Below are 22,030 nucleotides of genomic sequence, written 5' to 3'. Positions count from 1 at the left end.
ACAAAAAAATTGTGAGGTTTATACTAGAAAAGAAAAAATACAAAGTGGATGGATGGATGGATGGATGATAGATAGATAGACTATATTAAAAAGTATTTTCCTTGCCTCATTGGAATTTTTTTTTTTCTCATTTTAAGCATAAATCTAACAAAAAATTGTGAGGTTTATACTAAAAAAGAAAAAATACAAAGTGGATGGATGGATGGATGGATGGATGGATAGATAGACTATATTAAAATTTATTTTCCTTGCCTCATTGGAATTTTTTTTTCTCATTTTAAGCATAAATCTAACAAAAAAATGTGAGGTTTATACTAAAAAAGAAAAAATGCTAAGTGGATGGATGGATGGATGGATGGATGGATGGATGGATGGATGGACGGACGGACGGACAGACAGACAGATAGATAGATCGATAGACAGATAGATAGATCTACCTTTTTTCATGGGCTAGACATATTTTACTAGACATGGAGAACACACTTCTCAAAGTGTCCTGGCTGCACGTCTCACAAATCCAGACCAATACACATGTGTGACCCAGACAGATCAGATCTAGACAGTGGCAGCAGGACCAGGATGGCAGATTCAGTGTCTTGGGAGCATCTGAGACAGATGAGTGCAGATAAAGAGAGAGTCAGTGAATACAGATCAGTTCAATGATCCGAACAGATCACTGTTTCAGATTTGAAGCTAAATCCAAGCGCTGCCGAGGGACCGGGGTGACACCAGAGCTCTCGCTAGCCACAGTTATTTGCAAACAGATGTGCGTCCCTGGACCGAGAGGTTTTGATCAATCAGGCCTTAACAAGTCAAGTTGACTACATGCGAATGTAACACTTTGCATGTGAATGGAAGAGGCCATGCAAGGCCCGGGTTTGATTAGGGGTAAGCTGATAAATGGCAGATTGAATCGGCCCCCTGTGAGCAGGCCGCAGCTCATTGGGCCCAGTGCTTTAAATCCACACTGATATCAACTCTTTCCTCCCTATTCTTCTGCCTTGCTGATGAATAGATCCATTATTCAGTGGATTCTGTCTATCATTCTTGTTTGTTTCATGTATTGGAGTGGCAGCAGCTTAAATGAGCTCTCCACAGCTTCCTTTCCTCCCTATTCCTTCTTTTTCTTTTTAACTTTCCTGCTCTGATCCTCTTTTCCTAACTCATCTTAGTCATTCCCATCTGTCTGTCCCTCTGTGGCCAAATGGTTGATTTTCTCTCCCTGTACTTAATGCTTCATTATGTGGTTGGACTCAATTGATGGTAAATAGTAAAATACATGGCTTTAGCTTCTGCATGGTATTGTTCTTAAGCATACATACACCACTGTTCAGTAAGATTTTTGTTTTTGGAAAGAAATTAATACTTTTATTAACTATTTTATTTGTTCAGTAAGGCTGAATTAAATTGATCAAAAGTGACAGTAAAGACATTTGCGGTGTTACAAAAGATTTCTATTTCAAATAAATGCTCTAGTTCTGAACTTTTTATTAATCATCCAGAAGAAGTTTTCAACACTGACAAAACAAATTAGTTAAGTCAAATTAACTTTTATGAGTATTTAGCACTTTCTTTTTCTTTCGTACGGAAGAGGATTAGGGCCAAGCAATAATAAAAAAATAAAACCATCTCGAGATTAAAGTTGTTAAATTGCGAGAAAAAACGTGTTAAATTTCGAGAAAAAAGTCGAGATAAAATGTTGAGAATAAACTTGTTAAATTACGAGAAAAAAGTCGTTAAATTTCGAGAAAAAAGTCGAGATAAAATGTTGAGAATAAAGTCATTAAATTACGAGAAAAATTTTGTTAAATTTCGAGAAAAAAGTCGAGATAAAATGCTGAGAATAAAGTCATTAAATTACGAGAAAAAAGTCGTTAAATTATGAGAAAAAAGTCAAGATAAAATGTTGAGAATAAAGTCATTAAATTACGAGAAAAAAGTCGTTAAATTACGAGAACAAATTTGTTAAATTATGAGAAAAATGTCGTTAAATTTCGAGAAAAAAGTCGAGATAAAATGTTGAGAATAAACTCATTAAATTATGAGAATAAAGTCATTAAATTACGAGAAAAAAGTCGTTAAATTATGAGAACAAATTCGTAATTTAATGAGTTTATTCTCAACATTTTATTTCAACTTTTTTCTCGAAATTTAATGATTTTTTTTAGAAATTTAACAACTTTAATCTCGAGATGGTTTTATTTTTTTTATTATTGCTTGGCCCTAATCCTCTTCCGTACTTTCGAGTTCACAGAACTGATATATTTTAAATAAACTGAACTGTTTCATTGGTTTGAGTTTTATGAACTCATTTCTTTTCATTTAGATGAACTTAAGTTTAACTGAAACTGGCCTGGGCTGGGCTGGCCTGATTTCTATTTCCCAGAATTTTTTGCCCATGGCACTCGAAAGGGAGAGTAAATGCTAAAATTAAGTGTTATATAATGTTTGTTTTTTTTTTGTTTGTTTGTTTTTTTTGTGCAAGATTAATGTTAGGTGGGAGATTTAGTAGTGATTAATGTTTTGTTATGCTAATTTAGAAGGGTTTCTGTTTATGTGGGTTTTTGGAGAGTTAACTTCATGGTGACCAGTGGTGTATGTGGCTTGGTTTGAGAACAGTTATGTTAAATGTTTTATATTGCTGCACTCATTCAGCAAGTGCTATGCCATGCTATTGCTAACATGCTAGCAAATTAACAAGTTATCATTTTTCTGAATTAGCTTGTTATAGCTAGCTAAGTTTCCACAATAAAAATGTTAATGTTGAGAATAAGTGATCATTTTAAGTTGAATGCATGAATTAATTTACTCAAATATTTCCATTTAATAACAATTAAAATGTATGAGTACAAAATATAATATTTCACTTTGTTTTTGGTCAAATAAATGCAGCTTTAGTGAGTACAAGACACTTCTTTCAAAAACATAAAAAAAATTAAAAAAATCTTACCAACCCCAAACTAGTGTGTATCTATGTAATAGTGTTTCTGATATATTTAAATCACAATCTCTCCTTTTTTTCCCCTTTCGCTCTAAACTTTCTAGAAAAATAAAATTCATACCATGGTAAATCCACCAGCACTAAATAATTTACTGCTAAAAATGTAGCAAATAATACATTATAAATAAAACAATGAATTAACCAAGATGTATAAATGCTGTAAATGTATCATAGTTCATGTTAACTATTGTGTTCATTATTGTTATACAGCCTGGCAACCCACATTTTAATACCTTTGTGTGCTTGTTTTGCAGTCGATTTTCTGGCAAAGTACTGCATCCTCAGTAAGGAGAAGCTGTCAGTGTACAAAAGGGCATTTGAGGCTGTGAGTAAAAAAAAAAAAATCCCACAATTTCCTCATCAAAAAGACCTGTTTTGCTCATTTTCATATATTGGTAATGACAGTAATCGCTTAACTGTCATTAACTCTTACACTGTATACTCTGCCTGCAGGCTGACAGTGATGGAGATGGTTATCTGAGCTGTCTGCAAGTGCTGCTGGCCCTGAAAGAGATCATTCCCCCAGAACTTCTGACTGAAGAAGAGGAAATATATGTGTACAGGGTGAACGCTGCCTTCACAGAAAAATATACGATCTGCCCGTCTCTTTTTTATATCTTAATGTCTGGAGGCAATTCACTAAAATGATTTGTGACTGCTGATAGCGCAGTTTATTTGCATGTACTGTCTGTGTTGTATTAGCACCCGATTCACCAAAGGAATCATGCAAATCAAGTAACAGCGCAAACACACCATGAAAATCTGTGCCGAACGTAATTTGCACAGTGGAATTCCTCATATTGCAGGGCCCTTATCTAAACCAATCAAACTTGTCTATACCATACATCTGAATATAAGCCTGGTTTTGAGACTTTTCTGCATCATTTGATCATTTTGATTTAATGAATTACTACTGCCATTTTATCTATTTATAGGTCACGTTTCATTTCATAATTTTGTCTAAAAAATGTAATGATAAAAAATATAATTTATTTATTTATTTTGATTATTAAATGTATCAGAATTATGTTTTATATATAATAAAATAAAAATAATAAAATATAACAATTAAGTTCTGTCTTAATTGTTATATTTTTATTTTATTTATGTTATAGTTGTGTTGTTTTTGCATTGAAAAAATAATGCCTAAATCTAAATATGTATTTATATGTAATTATATGATCTATTCTCAGATTCTGGAGCTGGTTGATTTCAGAGTGACAGAAGGCCTTACGGACCTGCGCCTGTTTGCTGTAGTGGCCAGTCTGGCCCAGAAAATAGCCACATTAGAGTGAGTCAACAGGCCAAGCTTTCAACACACACAATAGCATTGGAAGAGGAGTTACTGACCTTCCATAAATAAGGATGGGGAGTTCATGAGTGTTTGTGTGTGTAAGAGCACACGGAGGACAGAAAATTGTGTGTATCCATTTGTAGCACCTATGTACCGTTCAATTTTACACTAATACGACACAGTATCCCTGCACACCAGCACATGGTGCGATTCGAGGGTGACCCATGACAGCCTGGGCGGTCGTGTGTCGTGTTGAAGTCCATTACTGTGATGAGGGTTTGGGGGCATTTGGCTGTGATGCTACATTACAGCCCATATGCCAGAGATTCCCACACACAGGCTCTTTCATTCCCACTCACTTTTTTTAGGATCTTTAACAGCTTCCACTCAACGCAGGGGCCCATTCTGGGTTTCCTGGGTTATGTGTGCGAGGGGATTTGGGGTCACGCCTCTTCGCTGATTTACGGCATTGCTCTTTGAGCATGTGAGCAATGCCTTTTCCCTACACTAGTGGACAAATGCAACAAATGAAAAGGAACAAGGGTGTTTCTTTGAAATGGACACAATAGGGACATTTATGTGCTTTAACCTTTTCCATCAACCTCTTCTGAACCCTGATATGGATTTGACCCCATTCATTAGCTGATATACACCCATGTTCACTCATTACAGTGGGCATAACCCTCGTAGAACGACAAATTCCACTCCGATGGCTTGTTTTCTTGCGTGCCTGTCCAAAATCTCTCCTGTCACCTTTTGCTCTCGCCATCTGTCTGTGCTTTGGCACTTTCTCCTGGAGCTGGTCATGTGATTAACCACTGCATTTCCATACAGAGGCTGATATCAGCAGCATTCCCTCAAAACACAGTGTTTTCATCCACCTGTGTGTGTTTTTGTGGGTTGGAAGGGAGAAGCATCCTGGGTGGGCTGCGTGTGGCCTGAGTGTCCACAGGTTTAGTTCCAGTGACGAGAACAGTAAATCTATGGCTTAATTGGACTGATTCAACTCTGCGAGTCACTGCGTGACTCACTGCACCAATACAAAATGAAAAAACGGAGGGAAACCTGAAACGACCTCCTTTAGCATCCCGCCTCTCTCTCTTTTGCACTCTCTGACCCAGTCCAAAAAATAAACACACTTACCGCCAAAACCTGCTTGTCAAAACAACTCCACCCAAACTTTAAGTGGGTCACCCGTCTGCCCCCCTCCAAAATCCAGCCATATCTTGCAAACCCCCCACCAGAACCGCCAAAACTTTGGCAATTACATAAGCACGAGGCCCGCGATGATGAGGTGCAACAATAGAAATAGGTTAGAGCTGCTATTATCCTCCTATCTGTCTCTGGTGTGCTCTCTTTTGCCCCAGCTATTATCCACCCTGCAGTTTGGGCTCTTTTACCGCAAACCAAGTGCAATTAATGATCATTAGCTGGCCTGTCTCCCCTCATTCCCATCAAACCCCCTGCCTCACTGCAAACCCGGACGAACGGGCCAATAGCGGTTTGTCTGAGGGTGGCGTACCAGCAGCTATTCTCCTCCCAGCATGCTCTCTGAATGGAGGGGCTCGTTAGCACAGGGATGACCATCGCTGTGCCACACGCTGGACAGTAGAGTTCTGTCCCGACTGAATAGCTGCTGCCTCTGAGCAATTATCCCAGTGTGTGCGCGTGCAAGTGTATATTTGTGCAAATGTGTATTGGTCACAGTGCTCCAGAGCATGTCCCCTAAACACCCTCCTCACACTGGGGCAGGATTTTATTTATCCGTTATAGTGGCGGGTTGGCCTTGTGTCCGAGATCATTGTTTTAGGGGACAGACCATAATGAGCAACCACAATGGGCTCAGAACACTTTAGCATCATTGCCCCCCCCCCACCCCCACCAAAAACAATGTGCCACACGATTTCACTGGAAAAGTACCCGCCAAAATCCGCCAACATTTACCATATCCTTGCATAACCCCATCGTCCTCTGATGAATTTCTATTTTATTTTTTATTCTAATAATTTTTCATTTTGAACACACACACACACACACACACACACACACACACACACACACACACACACATATATATATATATATATATATATATATATATATTATTTGATCAAATATCAGAAATCTCAGAGACTTTTCTTTTGATTCACAGTGATTTCATGCGATCCCTCATCAGCAAGATGGATTTCAGATCTCTGGAGATGAAGCTTTATAAAGCCAAGGTTTGTTTTCTATCAACAATGATGATATTTATCATAAAAAATGAACATCTGTCATACTTGCTACCTAGCAAATTGTTCCTGTTCATTTGGCAATTCTGTCCCTCTTTCTCCCTCTCCCTCTCTCAGTAGGAACTAATTACAGTGAAATGGAGACCATAAAACACTTTAAAGGCCAACGCAAACGCGGGCTTAGTAAAACTAGCTGTTTCCGTCAAACACCTTGCTTGTCCATTGAGAGCCAGAGTAGAAAAGAGAAATGGGGTTTTCTCTCATTTTTCCTTCAGCCTTTCCCCCTCCCCTGTATTCATGGATTACAGGCTGTAATCTCATTAAAGTGGCCGGCAGTGTACATCCAGTGCAGCGTGCTCTGTAATCAGGCAAAGACATATTGCTCATCTCGGATAAAGCAGAGGTATAAGGTGGCCATTCAGTAGCAAGACCCGACCAGACCCATTGAACAGAGAGGGCCGGCTGCTGAAAAGCATGGAGACATAAAAGTTGATGGCAAAGGCTGGGGAAACTGAGCCCCTGCCTGGTCTAGGGGTTAGGTGGAGAGGGGAGGCTAATTACAGAGTGAGCTGGGCTTGAATTGTTATCGAGGGAGAGGAGAGAGGAGTGGGCACTTTGCCAGGGGATTACAGGACACACACACACATACACACACTTTTAGTCATTACCTCGGATGCATTTAACTGTGCAAACAGGTGCGCTCACAGAAGAGTAGGAAAAGGCCGCTGTAACTTGAGCCCCCTCTGGCACACGTGTGAACCCAGCGTACGCTTTCAGGCGCACACACAAACACACAGGTTATACCGACATCAGTGCCCTGACTATCCAGAAGAGTGCAATAGGTGATGATTGGGGCCAAATGAATGTATTCACTCACAATGGATTGTGGACTCATGCTGCCATGTTCCACAAGTTAAAGCCCATAATCAGACTTAAAGGGTTAGTTCACCCAAAAATGAAAATTCTGTCATTTATTACTTACCCTCATGCCGTTCCACACCCGTAAGACCTTCATTAATCTTCAGAACACAAATTAAGATATTTAGTTGAAATCCGATGGCTCCGTGAGGCCTCCATAGGGAGCAATGACATTTCCTCTCTCAAGATCCATAAAGGTACTAAAAACATATTTAAATCGGTTCATGTGAGTACGGTTCAATATTAAAGGTCCCGTTTTTCGTGTTTTTTTGAAGCTTTGATTGTGTTTATAGTGTGCAATATAACATGTGTTCATGTTTCGCGTGTAAAAAAACACAGTATTTTTCACATAATTTACTTATCTGTATACCGCTGTTTCCACTGTCATAAAAACGGGCTGATGACTTCCTTGTTCTATGAAGTCCCTCCTTCAGAAACACGTAACCTGTTCTGATTGTGCCAGCGGTTCCTGTGTTGTGATTCGACAGCAGTTTAGCGCATCTTGCCCGGAAAGGTCACGCCTCTTACCATAACGTGGAGATGCACGCGCTCAGTGTTATTGTAAACATGTCTTTAATTTTACCCTATCAATTTGAGCCGGAATCAGACCCGGTGATTGGACTGCGGGATGAAAATAACAGCGTTTCGACGACATGGCGACAAACACACTCTACAAACGCAACTCTTGTGTACTCCTGTGGGCGGAGGTTAGTCAAAAAAACTGTTTTAGTGACATCATTAAAGAAGGAAGTAGAGGGATGTAGTCCAAACTGGCCGTTCGATGTAGGCGACTTCTGTTAAATAAAATATCTCGCTTGGCATTGAACTTTGAGCTTTAAAATTTTACAGATTTTATTTATACTCTAACAACAACATTACACACTAACTAAAGTTTGAAACATGGGATCACGAAGAACGGGACCTTTAATATTATAAAGCGACGAGAATACTTTTGGTGTGCCAAAAAAAACAAAATAACGACTTATTTAGTGATGGCCGATTTCAAAACACTGCTTCATGAAGCATCGGATCATAACTGAATCAGTGTATCGAATCTGCTGTTCAGAGCAGCAAAGTCACATGATTTCAGCTGTTGGCAGTTTGACACGCGATCTGAATCATGATTCGATACACTGATTCGTTTATGCTCCGAAGCTTCCTGAAGCAGTGTTTTGAAATCGGCCATCACTATATAAGTCGTTATTTTGTTTTTTTTGGCGCACCAAAAGTATTCTCGTCGCTTTATAATATTAATATTGAACCGTACTCACATGAACTGATTTAAATATGATTTTAGTACCTTTATGGATCTTGAGAGAGGAAATGTCCATTGCTCCCTATGGAGGACTCACGGAGTCATCGGATTTCAACTAAAATATCTTAATTTGTGTTCCGAAGATTAACGAAGGTCTTATGGGTGTGGAACGGCATGAGAGTAAGTAATAAATTACAGAATTTTCATTTTTGGGTGAACTAACCCTTTAATAATTTTTTTTTTTAATTATTGTTATTTTATTTCATTTTAGCAGTACTACACTCTAAAAAGAAAAAATGGGCCAAGCCAAAAGTGGCCAAATATTTAGTGATCTTTAAATGGTCTTAACGATTTTAATCACAAATCATTGGTCAGGAAATTAGCAAGAATTGCATGAATACTGTAAATAAAGTCATTTAGCATGGAATAGCCTTCCCCTTTCTTTTTTTTTTTTTTTTTAAATGTTTAAGCCATGTGGGTAAGCTTGCAGACAGCTTTTTACAGGAAAAAGAGTCAGTGTTGCTCTCAATGTCAATGGATTCAAATAGTTCATGAGTTGTTGAAAAATGTCTCCCAGTTCGTTTAATGCGAGACCAAATATTCACTATAGCGTTCTCTGAGCAGGCCAAAACATGAGCCTGGTGGACTTGTTCTCAAGCCACTTCTTGGTTGTCTGCAATCTTCTCCTGTACTCCAAAGCATTAAATAACTTTTTACAGTAAAGTAGCTCACCTATACCCGCAGCTAAAAAGGCTTTCATTGTGGTAGAGATGAATTTCACTATTATATTTCTTACCAGATTTTCAAAGACACCTCTCTGGAGCATAACCATGCAACTCGTGTTTCGACACACAACTTCCCATATTCTGCCAAAAACTTTGTCTTTGATATTTTTCTGAGACAGCAATGGCTTTTAAAGTAGTGCAGTTGTTCCAAACCCGTAAGACCTTCGTTCATCTTCGGAACACAAATTAAGATATTTTTGATGAAATCCGTGGGTTGCTGAACCACATATAGGCAGCAATGTCATTTCACTTTTCAAGGCCCAGAAAGGTAGCAAAGACATCATTAAAATAGTCAGCGTGACTACAGTGGTTCAACCTTAATGTTAAGCGAAGAGAATACTTTTTGTGCACAAAAACAAAAATAACAACTTTATTCAACAATTTTCTTCTCTTCCCTGTCATTTTCCTACAATGTTTATGTTGTAGAGACAGTGCAGTGCTCTACGCCAGAATGCCGACTCAGTATTAACCGGCTCCTGCGTCAGCATCACACGCATGCGTCTTGCTACTCACGTGAACAGCGTCGGCCAATACTGAATCGGCGTTCTGACATACATTAAGGTTGAACCACTGTAGTCACATGGGCTATTTTAATGATGTCTTTGCTACCTTTCTGGGCCTTGAAAAGTGCAATGAAGTTGCTGCCTATGTGTGGTTCAGATACCTCTCGGATTTCATCAAAAATATCTTAATTTGTGTTCCGAAGATAAACGAAGGTCTTACGAGTTTGGAATGACATGAGGGTGAGTACTTAATGACAGAAATTTCATTTTTGGGTGAACTAACCCTTTAAATACATTGATACTGTTGTACTAACCTGAGAATGCATGCTTGTTCTACAGCAGTTGTTCCTGTTCTTGCTGGAGGCCCAGACAGGGGGTGCTGTGGCACCAGAGGGCTGCATTGAGGCAGAGCAACTCCTAGTGGAGCTCAAGGCAGGGGGCATCAGGCCAGAGCACGAGGCGTCGGTAAGACGAGAACTTCGCAATCTGCGCTCCCTCGACCTTCTCGACTTCCTTGCTCACCTGCCTCTCTTCATCCTCATCCACAACTCGGTAATCGCCAACCCCTTCGATGACTCCAGCAACCTGTGATGGTATCAACAAGAACTGTTTGCACCAATGGTTATGTCATATTAATTCCAGTGCAAAACATAAAAAAATAAACACATATATTGGAGATATATGCATAATAATACACATATCTGAAAAAGTTTAGGGTTGGTAAGATTTGGATGTTTTTGAAAGACGTTCTTATGCTCACCACAGCTGCATTTACTTGATAAAAATACACTGTAAAAAAAATCCCAGTAAAATTTACAGTAAAAAACCGACAGCTGTGGTTGCCAGAACTTTACCGTAAAAAATACAGTAGCAACGTAAAAACAAATATGTTAAATTGACGGTAAAATAACGTATTTCATTAACTGATATAATGTTAATTTACCAACCTAATGAAGTACTAATATCTGTTTTGTACCTTTATAATACACTGACAGTCACCAAACACAGTGGTGATAAGAGTCACATGATGAATCAAAGTTCATCACAAGCTGAGAAGAACAACACTAACATATAGAAGGTGCACACAATGTCATTCACACACACACTAAACACCATCATGGTAACATGCATGAAATTTTAAAAATGCAATAAACATTAATGTAACAACATTAGATGTAACATAAAACCCTAATGTACATAACTGATTAGAAAAAAATGAGAAAAACTAAGAAGAAACAGAGTTATTTCAATGAAAATATATCAAATGTGAAGTGTCACGGAGGGAATTGTGGGAATTTACGGTTTTTCACTGTAAATTTTACAATGAATTGTTATTTTTCACTTCCAAAAACTGTGAATTTAACGGTATTTTACCGTAAAATTACATTAAATGTACCGTTAGATCTATTACAGTTATTCACCGTATATAGTACGGAAACTTTCTGTACACCAATTGACAGTCTTTTACTGTTAAAATCACGGTCATTTTTTATATTATTACAATTTAAAATAAGTGTTTGTATTTAAATATATTTTAAAATGTAATTTATTCCTGTGATATCAAAACTGAATTTTCAGCATTATCACGCAAGTCTTCAGTGTCACATGATCCTTTTGAAATCATTATAAGCTGATTTGGTGCTCAAGAAACATTTCATAAATTTCAAAAGAACAGCATTTATTTGAAATAGAAATCTTTTGGAAAATTATTCCAAATGCTTGTCACTTCATTTTATACTTTAAAAAAAGAAATCTTACTGACCCTAAACTTCTCAGCAGTAGTGTATACAAGAATAATATAGAATTAAAATATTTATGTTTATATAAATTATATTTTATGCATAGATATCGATTTTTTTTCATATATTATATTATATTGATAAAAATCAGCACTAAGTACAGAAGTAATAAATATGGTAACAAATACTGATAAAAATGATTATGTTTAAGTGTCCCATTTAACCTGTATCAACCTCAATAAAAATGAACTACAACAATGCTTTGTTAATTATTCTTTCATCATCCATGTCAGTAAACACTGACTGTGTAGTCAAAATGACAAAACTTCACTGAGTTTCATGAAAAATAGGCCATGGATTTCATTTACTGTAAAAGACTGCATCAGTGGAAAGAGTCGTCAATGCTGAACATAGAGGAGTGCTGTCTGTGGTACTGAAACACTGTTTGCTCTGCACTCCTCAGGGCCACAGTCAAGCAGCTCATATTTCATGCAGGCTAGAGCCCTTATTAAATGTAATTCACAATTCGGTGCACAGAGAGCGAAAAGTTTGTGCAAACACGGTCGTCAAACATCCTATCATCACTGATAATAACTGTAGGACTCAAGGGAAAAGGGGACAGAAGAGCTCTGACAAGCATGGAGAGCACCGTCACATTCAGACATAACAAAAGTGATCATTTGTATAAGAAAGAGGAGAGAGGGGGAAAAACTGAAAAGGATCGAGGTAGCGAGAAAAACCGACCGGTCTCATTTAGCCTAAAGAAATGACCGCAGCCCTCTGTTCGAGATTGGACAGTTGTGAAAAGCTCTCTGGGCACTCATGAGGAAGTGAGTGCTGTCTAACAGTCTGCGTCTTTAGATTTACAAAGTCTGTTGAAGAAGTTGAGAGGCAAGGATGGCAGCACTTTCAAAGAGAATGAAAGGAGGTTGGAGAGGAGTGATAACAAGAAGTCCCCATGAATTTCAACAGGGAGAACATCAGAGGGGCCCGGATCACTAATCAGTGTGGGTTACATGCTGCCGCTCCTGTTCTATTCAGGCATGGCATAATGAGGAGGCAACATTCTGCCACAAAGGGATGGACACGCGGACGGGCACAACTACACACACTGCATTGCTTGCAACCGTTCCCTTGGACACAGTTCAGATTGAGCATGAATAGTTTGTAAAGGGAATTGGTGGATTGTATTTTCAGGTTAGACACACAAAGCGCATTCACAACAGGTGAATGGAAAAGTTTAAGCAAGAAATTTCCATTGCTTTCTGTATGTGTGTTTAGTTGTGGACAAAAAACTAAACAAACTACCAAGTAAACTACAAACGAACAATTAGTAATGATTTCCGCAATGCCTCTTGATAATAACAAGGTCCTTGAACAAACTTATTGGAGGGAAGCCATCATTTATTATGTTTTCTCGGCTAATCTTTCACCGACAGGCACAATAAGCCAGAAAATCAAGTGGAAAATGTGCTCAGAGATCCTGATTCATTGATTTTTTTTTTTTTTTTTTTTTTTTTTTTTTAGGATTTGGAGAAAAAAAAAAAAAAAAAAAAAAAAAGCATTGCCTATCTTCCCCAAATTAATTACACACCAGAACAGAGATATATTGAAATGTAACAAATGGGTCCAGTACGTTACAATAAGACGATGCTTGGTCAAGCGACTGATGGAAAAGCGCAAAAATTGATTTCCCAAGCTAGTCGACAGTTCAGACCCTTCCAATTTGGATGGTGGGTTAACATGTCATAGAAGGTGGGTCACAGTGAATCACACAGTTGCAGGGAATTCTGGGACAACTAACTTTATCTTTTTAAAAACAAAATTTAAATACTGTTGTTGGCTTCTCTGGACCAATATCATGAGACAACCTACTATTTTACGACGTGGCAGTTTCGTATCAATTTGTATTGTGAAATTTTGAATTCTGAATCGTTAAAAGTAGCGTAGCCTAAACGTTAGATAGTACGAAAACGTAAGAACGAGATTCGGTTAGCCACCAATTAGTCAAAAATATAAAACAGTTACGAATTGCCATGAGAGTGTGTTCCCACCTTTAAACCCACAAGCTACTACAACCGTCTGGTTGAGTAAAAAATATCGTTTTGAATCAAAGATAAGCGTAAAACTTTGACTGACTGATAAGCTGGGGTAGGCCTACTTAGTCTTACCCTAAACAATGCTCGCGCTACTTTCGTCTGGGACAAGTTTTTTTTTCTTCTTCAACACCTGCCTCTTGTATACAGCACTCGCTTCCAGACGCCGTGTGTTTTTAAAGGGGCAGTTGTTGAGTGCGTGTCGCGAGCTGTTGTCAGAAAGGCACACGCGCCTTCAGCCGACTCCACTCGAGCGCCACACACGCGCGCACAGCCTTTCAATTCATTACAGCAGGCACGCGCCCGCCCCGCGCACACACACTTTACCTGTCAAACTCCACGACTGTTATTTAAACTTCAAGACTGTGAGTTATTTATGCGTAATCTTAACAAAAGTGTGCTTTACAAAATACGTTTGTATTTTGGGTAAGTGACGTCACGCTCGTATTTTCGGATCTTTTATTAGCTAAAACGCAATAGACTGTACAAAATGACTTAAATACACATTTTCTATGAATAACACGTTTGTAGTTTCTAATTTAAAAGTTATTTTGTTATTTTTGCGTGGCGTAAAGTTAAAAATGCCCTATGTTGTGTAACTGTCCAGATTGTAAAAGAAAGAAAATTATATTCTTGGAGGAAAATTTAGAGAAAACCATCATATTTGTAAACAATATTTTCTTAACAAATATTTTATTATATAAAAATCTATTAACATCTTGCCCTGTGCATGTCTTTTTATTTCTCAGTATTTAAATAATTTTATTCCCTCGTTTTAAGTAAAACTTTGTTTTTATAATTATTAAAAATAATAATAGCCATCTTACGTTTTTACACTCTCGTGTGATTACTTGTTCCTGTATGCTCTCTCTCTGCCATTCTCACCCACAAAAGTGTGAGTTGGGTGAGCAAACAATATGTTTATTTTCCAAAAGTGCTGTCTTCTCCAAATTGGCATTCATTATGAGCGCAGTCTGTGAAACGGTCCAGTATGCTGGTCACGTCTCCTCCTGCCTGACAACAGGCAGACTGCCGAGGGTTAGCAGGCTTATCACTTTTGTTGCCCATTAAAAAGAAAATGTGCAACGAAAATACTTGACACTTGATTGTGTTCTCATAAAATTGCTTTCAGTAAATCAACAAGATAATAGGTTGCAATGCACAAGCAAACTCAAGAGACTCACATTTCTTTTAGAAACTTTTATTATGAGACTAAACTGTAGAAAATATGGAGATAAGGCATATTCTGAAAGCTGCAAACCCCAGCATTGTAAAGGCAAAGTGGAACAGTGTGGAGACACAAAACACCTCCGTTTGGACAATAGCTGCATAATAACCTTTGATCACTTCGAGTCATATTACAATTGCAATTATTATTCCTATTAAATAAGACACGTTGGTGTTGAAATTTAAACTCTTGAGTATTAAACTCCTCTAAAACCTCCACAACCGTAAAGGGAATTGCCAGCTGCGATGCATTTGAGACTATAAGTCTGAATAAGCGAGAGGTAATGAGCAATTTACGGCAGGCTATAGATCAAAAATATATACATATTAAAATGAATGTGTACAAAAACATCTATAAATCTCTTACATACAAAAATAGCTTAATATATTTAAAAACAACAACATTTTATACAAATAGAACTTCATATAATAAAATTCGCCAAGTTGGAAGCATATTAGAGTTGTGAGGGGGCAAACTTTCTTTGATTACATTAGCATAGGTAAAGAACAACGTTTGCTTATTGTTGTTTTTATGCCACAGTGTCGTGGAAAGTCATTTTAAAATATATTTCTTGGGCGAATGCGCTGGAAGGACTGGTCTCCCGCTCTTCCCTTTTAGTCCTTTGGCTCTTTGACACTCTGGACCCGTGGTTTGCCGGTTTGCATGGGCCATCTCTGGGTGTGGATTCGAGTCTATCCGAACCGGACTGCAGCGCAAACGCAGTGCTCTGTGTTCTTGGAGGACATCCGAGTTCCTCCCAAGCGAGTGCTGCGATTTTTATGAGATTCCTAGAAAGAGAACATGTCATGGTGAATATCTTGCATGAACAACAAACTCGTAAAAAAAAAAAAAAGCACACTTATAGCTGGAATAATGTGGTTTTGATTCATACGAACCTTTCACGAACGTTCAAAACCAGTTGGTGAAGTCCAGGAGCTCTTGTTCTTCTGGACTCAGAGGGTCGTAGGAGCCCTCATCTGAGGAGTAAGAGGAAACTGGCGAACCGGCCATAGAGTTCATGTCATTAGTGTAGTTCTGGGAGATGGTGGGTGACAGGACGCCCGACTGGAACGCCGCGCTCACCGCGTCATGCTCGTCCAGAAGCTGCTGGAGCGCGCGGATGTACTCCACAGCCGAGCGCAGCGTCTCCACTTTGCTCATCTTCTTGTTCGCCGCTCCGTTGGGAACGTGTTCGCGGAGAGTAGCAAAGCCGTTGTTCACCAGCTTTACCCGGTTGCGTTCTCTCTCGTTCCGCCTGGCCACCGCGTGCGGCTGCTGCTGAGGCAAGCTGTACCCGAAGCCGGCGAAGTTGAGCCTCCTTTTGCACCGGAGCAGCTCCGGAGAGGATGAGCGCTGCCTCTTCGCCTGCTTCGATGCGGACTTGTTGCTGCACTGGCTGTCGGTCGGACTGAGTTGGATGCTCTGAGAGGCAAAAAAGCAGGCAGGTGGCATGAACTGCTGCTGGTTTACGCTTATTTCCATCTTGGCAGTGATGTCCATTTCGCGGATGAGGAAAAAAAAGAGCGAGGAAAAGCACTAAAGGTTTCTTTGGACTGCCCAGTGGCCGTGCGTCTTGCTCGTGGCGTTCACGTGTGGCTTCAATGGGCAGGGGTGCTCCGGACTCTCGACCTGTTCTGAGTTGGGAGATGGAAACAGCGCGGCCTTTTCAATACGCCGACGGCCCGCCGCGCGTTCCCCTGACCACGCCCCCTGAGATGCGCTTGCGTTGCGTACGCCAGGCGCGTGCCGCTCCTGCCACTGAGTAAACAACTTCTAGTAAAGGATGACTAGAGGTGTTTTTCGGTTATGACAAGTGTTTCTCGAAGAACAAACACACGCAGACATCGAACTTCGAGCTGCAATGAAGGCATCCCGTGACCTTGTCCAATTTAACAAGGGCGCATTTCGATTTTTCTTCATGGCGCTTTGAGAAACGAGTCATTAAACTTTCGATTAATAATTTTAAAACACGGAAAAAGCTGCAAGAAAAATACAAGAACCAAGCATGTTTACCGAGACATTGGACTGTATTTACAGCTAAATATATATTCGAAATAGCATGAAATTGTTCAAATTCTTTTATAATAATGGCAGAATAGAAAAATTAAACGATGAAAACGTTTAGAAACAGAGAAAATATCAAACTATTGTTTTGACCATCAAATACTGGCACCAATAATAACAATTCATAATATTTGAAACATATTTGACAACTTGCCCTGACCTGAAATTTACGGAAAAAAAGTAAAATAAAACAGGAATTGTAGTTTGGAGAACTTGAAATCACTTTCACAGAATCCTGCTTTAAAATCACAGAATCCTGCTCTAAAATGTCGATCATCATCAAATAAATCAGATCTTAAGCAAATATAGCAAACAATTTGTATATATACTGTTGTGAATAAGACCCACGCGTTCACGTCCATTCAGAGGCGAATAAACTCATTCAAAGCACTTTGCTTTCATTGGACTCAAATGCATAGTTTAGTTATGAATTCACGCTTGTCACGGTAACGGTTATATTGTTAACGCGTTACAGCCATATAAGATTGTTCCATATAGGGAATCAGAGCAAGATGAATTTGGCCAGTCATTATTAGAAATCATCACAGCTGGAAAGGCGGAACGGATGGGTTATTTTGTGGACGCGCATTAAGAAAAGCGCCTGACACCTTATTCACTCCCTTTACTTACATTATATCTCTCGATTAATTTCGCCTCTTTCATAGAGCATGATAATGGCACATTACTTTCAACCAACTTTGTTTGAATGACTTTGCCTGCGCCAGTGTTGTGTGTGTGCGCGCGCGATGCATGTGGAGTGGAGAGGGAGGGGGGCAATAAATTGTGTAATTTCTCTTAGTTGGCTGAGGCATTCAAGATCAGGCCAGCATTCAAGCACCCAGCCCCCTCCAACTTTCTTTTCTCTCCCTCTCTCTTTTTTCCCCTTCTCCTTTTTTAGCGCAGCAAGGGCGTTTAGAAAAGAAGCGTGGGTTCTATTCACTCCGGCTGGGACTCTCTGAAACATATCCACCATGCTCTGTCAGTGCATTTGCAGAGTCCAATTAGCGTTTTGTAAGCCCCTCTTTTTTTCATGATACTCTAGGCTCAGGGAAGGTTCCAGTCATTCCCGGGTGTAATAATTAATATGACATCTGGGCGTCTGAACTTCTATTGAAACACCTCTGCCTATCTTACAACTCGGAGAGCTGCTGTAAAATAATAAAAACAAAACAACTCCATACAAAGCCGTTTTGTTTTCTCCTATAAGCCCGGTTTTGATATGCAGGATTATATTTCAATTTGTAAGCTGTTAAAACTACATTGTAAAGTTGTTTTCTGTCGCTTCAATGATTCATTGCTGCTGTTTGGAGAAGATGCGTGGCGTTTATGCACAACTATTTCTGATGTTAGTGGATGAGAGCATGTTAAAGCAAATGAAACGATTCGTGAAAGAATCGAACACCGATGATTCCTTGTTAACTGCGTGCGCATGCTTCATCACAGCCATGTGCACGAGCGTGAAAGTCTGCAGCGCGCGATCCACTGCAGTCATGCAGCGACTGTATAGACAATGCATACATAGGAAAACACACTGTTCGCGGTATAGAAGATCTACAAGTTTCTGAATAGTTGTTAATAGGTCAATTTTTTATTGTGAAGAAAATTTGAATGATCTAAAGAACCCTTTTCCCCACTATAAAGAACTGTTTGTATGTTACATGGATGTTAAATGTTCTTCATGGAACCACAAAGAACTTTTGTTTTTAAGATCAGAAAGTTTGTACAAATTTTTTTATGTAAAAGTGCATAAAGTGACATATTTTTCTTTTTAAATGCATGATTTCCATGTAAACCCCTTGAAATAAACAAACCACGGTTATGATTTTTCGAGAAAACACCCAATAAGGCAAAGGCCAGATGTGTTGGTCATATCCATTCATTTCATTCCGCTTGAGTATGTGCTTAACTACCACCATACCTTATTGTGTTATTGTGATAACATTTCTTTACAGATGAAATATACTGTATCCTAAACTTACCCTAACTGAAAACATTTGCAGATGTTGAATGGTGGTGTCCAGATGTTCGTTCTTTGTCTGCTGTTGTGCACTTTCTGAGGACTTCATCATGTCTAAGTAGATCAGGTAGAAGATGGGTCACTGTGTAAATAGACATTCTATTGCAATATTCCTATATCCAGTGATCAAAACTAATCTAATGTCAATTTCGGTTGTAGTGACGAAATGAATAGTGTTTTTGTATTGGTCTGAGTTTATGGTACTATTTTTTTTTTTACTTATAGTGTAGATCTAATTATCTTTAGGCTATTATATTTTGAACAGTAGGCTATAATAGTTATCAGAATGGTTCGTAAATTGTACAGACACCTACTGCCATCTAGTGGACGGTTTGTATAAGCTTTAGTATAAGACGTGTGTGTGCCAAAGGTGTCAATACAATGACAGCACAGCGTTGTCCTCAGGCTACGGAAAGTTTTCTTAAGCCCCATGTTTAGTAAATTTTTCTTTAAATGATTACAGCCAATTAGAAAGGTCGAGAAAGTACCAAAGAACAGTTGAGTATGGTGTTGGAGTCAATATCAAGCACCATTTAAAGGTGGGACATCCTGTTCTGACACATGGTCACAGGAGCACATGGTGTGAGAAAAAGGCAATATTATTTGCTTTAGTAATATTATTTAAAAAAACATGAACTGTACATAAAAAATGTGTGTGTGTGTGTGTGTGTGTGTGTGTGTGTGTGTGTGTGTGTGTGTGTGTGTGTGTGTGTGTGTGTGTGTGTGTGTGTGTGAAGGTGTAGAGAAGCCTTTTGTCAGGTTTTATGAAGTTTTTATTTTATTTTGCATGTTAAGAAATTCAGTTTCTCTTTTTGTTGCCTTAGGGCAACGTTGTGCGATAAGGGGTACTTTTCGAGGATGTTTTGGACAATACCTCAAATTGGTAACAATGTATTATAAGAAGGGAAGATGCAGGGTTCCTGTGTGCGCAGGAACACCCAAAGTGATGTGCAAAAATTGTAACATACACCATAATTTCACAGCAGACAAGAACTGCTTTTTGAAGTTTCGTACGGAATGAAATCTTATAGTACATTATATTGCATAGCACACTACAGGATACAGAGCTATGCATGTATCAAATTCAATATATCAATCTCTTTCAAGTGTTTTTCCCTTTTTACTTAATGATTTCTTGATTTTTTTTTAAAAAATTTGATTTGAAACAGCATATTTTTGCTGTCACACAGTCCTACACATTCTATGATAATATATATATATATATATATATATATATATATATATACCACACACATATATGACTGTCTTTAATTTTAAGTTAAATAAAAATTTACAATTACAATTCTCAACCGCTAGATGGCAACTGTGGCTCTACTGAGACATGACCACTGGCAACGCGAGACTTGAACGTTAGCTCTCGATCACTGTTGCCAGATCTCGCGATAAACATTTCCGGCATTTTACAACTGTTGGAGAGCAAGCAACAGCAAATGTTAAAGCAAATTCTTTCCTGATTTTGGTCTTGTAAGTATCTGTGTTTTTCATTTTGACATGCGTTCATTATAGTACATGCGTACATCATGTGTTATCATGTGTAGGAACCATGACATTTTAACGGGACTCAGAGTAAGCCATTTTGTGGTTAGATTAACATGCTACATGCACATGTACATGTTTACTTGTGCCCTAAAACTCTCTAATTATCTAAATACAAGGGGGTAAACATGAAACATGTGCACCCTATTATTATTTGTTACGGAAGCCTCATATATCTTTTAATCTTTTGATTATTATGATATGAAAATATGAGTTTTTGATTTTTATAGCACATTTCATCAACAATTTTCAATGTAATTCAAAGTGCTTTACATAAAACATGGGGTTTATGGAACCGGAAATTAATCAGGTTGTTTTATAAACCAAAAAACATTGTTAACCTTTTTTGTCAATTTTTTATATTTTTATTATTTTAAGTTGTAAAATGTTCCATTTTTTTTTTTTTTTTTAAATAAACGTTTATTTGTATTGTATTTGTAAAATTTAATTGTCATTATTTTTTTTATCATTTTGTATTATCTTGAGTTCTTTTTCTAAATAAAACCTTTATATTTAATTTGTTTGGACGGATTGTCATTTATGTGAACCTGTTATATTTAAGTGAAAAGAATCCTTTAGCCATTATTTTGTTGTCTATTACGTGTATAGATGTAGTCATTCATTAGCTGTATATTTGATGACTAGTCTACTCTTGGGTTATGGTTAGACGTCTATTAGATTTTCACTGACAGCCCAAATTTTGCCTCGTTGTAGCCTAGAGGGCCGGGCTATGTTTTGACGGCTATTAGACGTCTATTAGACATAAAATTGCTTGCTGGGTATAGAGGCCTAGTTTATGCAATACGTCGACAAAACCTGACAAGCTACATTATAAATATATAACCAAGTGTAGGTTTTAGAAAGTATTTTACCTAATTGACGGTTAAATAGCTGTGCTATATATAAGCCTCTTATTAAGTAGACCTCTCTAAAATCAATGTAGAAAACTAATGTTCACTCACCTGCTGGACTCAATTAACATGGCGCCATCTTGTGGTCATAAACAGAACATCAATGTATAGATAGTTGAGGAGATTTTATTATTTATAACGGGATCCTGCAAAAGTTTTTCCATTCTTGAAAACTCAGTTCCTTCTACTTTTATTAATTATTAAATCAATTATGTAACTAATAAAATTGTTACATCAAGTAAGAAGAAAAACAAACAAGCAAAGTAATCGTTATGAAATACTGGTCTTTGAACTCACTCATCCTCACCCAAAACTCCCTCTGGGAGACTCTTTCCTACTGGACAACACAAACCAGATGCGCTGTGGTGGCAGCTTCCCAAACATCCTAGTGGTTTATGGGCATCTCGTCGCGTGACAGGCACACGGGCCGT

The 22,030-nt window shown here is 38.3% G+C and overlaps 3 protein-coding genes across 5 annotated transcripts in view; 1 reads left to right on the top strand and 2 right to left on the bottom strand.

The window, feature by feature from the left end:
- LOC125245049 overlaps window positions 1-10,812 on the top strand; it is a 59,922-nt gene extending 49,110 nt beyond the window's left edge. For both annotated transcript variants that reach the window (XM_048155479.1, XM_048155478.1), the window contains exons 12-16: window positions 3,256-3,326; window positions 3,455-3,565; window positions 4,195-4,292; window positions 6,448-6,517; window positions 10,327-10,812. In XM_048155479.1, coding sequence (XP_048011436.1) covers window positions 3,256-3,326; window positions 3,455-3,565; window positions 4,195-4,292; window positions 6,448-6,517; window positions 10,327-10,578 — 602 coding nt within the window. In that variant the 3' untranslated portion in view covers window positions 10,579-10,812. The remainder of the gene's footprint in view (window positions 1-3,255; window positions 3,327-3,454; window positions 3,566-4,194; window positions 4,293-6,447; window positions 6,518-10,326) is intronic.
- The window catches only part of recql (RecQ helicase-like), an 86,659-nt gene extending 72,617 nt beyond the window's left edge, over window positions 1-14,042 (bottom strand). The window contains exons 1-2 of the mRNA XM_048155482.1: window positions 13,898-14,042; window positions 10,302-10,572 (exon numbers count right to left, since the gene is read on the bottom strand). The gene's annotated coding sequence lies outside the window, so the exon portion shown is untranslated. The remainder of the gene's footprint in view (window positions 1-10,301; window positions 10,573-13,897) is intronic.
- Window positions 14,043-15,007: 965 nt separating this feature from the next.
- Window positions 15,008-19,181, bottom strand: ascl1a (achaete-scute family bHLH transcription factor 1a). 2 transcript variants are annotated; one of them, XM_048157371.1, is made up of 3 exons: window positions 19,094-19,181; window positions 15,947-16,472; window positions 15,008-15,838 (listed from the first exon to the last, which is right to left on the bottom strand). In XM_048157371.1, exons 1-2 carry the CDS (start codon window positions 19,178-19,180, stop codon window positions 15,960-15,962), a joined length of 600 nt encoding a protein of 199 aa, XP_048013328.1. In that variant the 5' UTR covers window position 19,181; the 3' UTR covers window positions 15,008-15,838; window positions 15,947-15,959. The 2 variants fall into 2 exon arrangements, with proteins under 2 accessions (XP_048013328.1, XP_048013329.1); XM_048157372.1 differs by lacking the exon at window positions 19,094-19,181 and having other exon boundaries at window positions 15,947-17,473.
- Window positions 19,182-22,030: the final 2,849 nt, after the last annotated feature.

This window comes from Megalobrama amblycephala, linkage group LG14 (genome assembly GCF_018812025.1).
Source record: "Megalobrama amblycephala isolate DHTTF-2021 linkage group LG14, ASM1881202v1, whole genome shotgun sequence".
NCBI classification, from domain to species: Eukaryota; Metazoa; Chordata; class Actinopteri; order Cypriniformes; family Xenocyprididae; genus Megalobrama; species Megalobrama amblycephala.
This window is presented reverse-complemented; position numbering and strand designations above follow the sequence as displayed.

Excerpts from the sequence above, each read along its gene's own strand:
- ascl1a (XM_048157371.1), bottom strand. The coding sequence starts at position 19,180 with ATGAAGTCCTCAGAAAGTGCACAACAGCAGACAAAGAACGAACATCTG. Across the intron at positions 16,473-19,093 it reads TGCAAATGTTTTCAGTTAGG|AGCATCCAACTCAGTCCGAC; the intron begins GTAAGTTTAGGA and ends TTTGCCTCTCAG.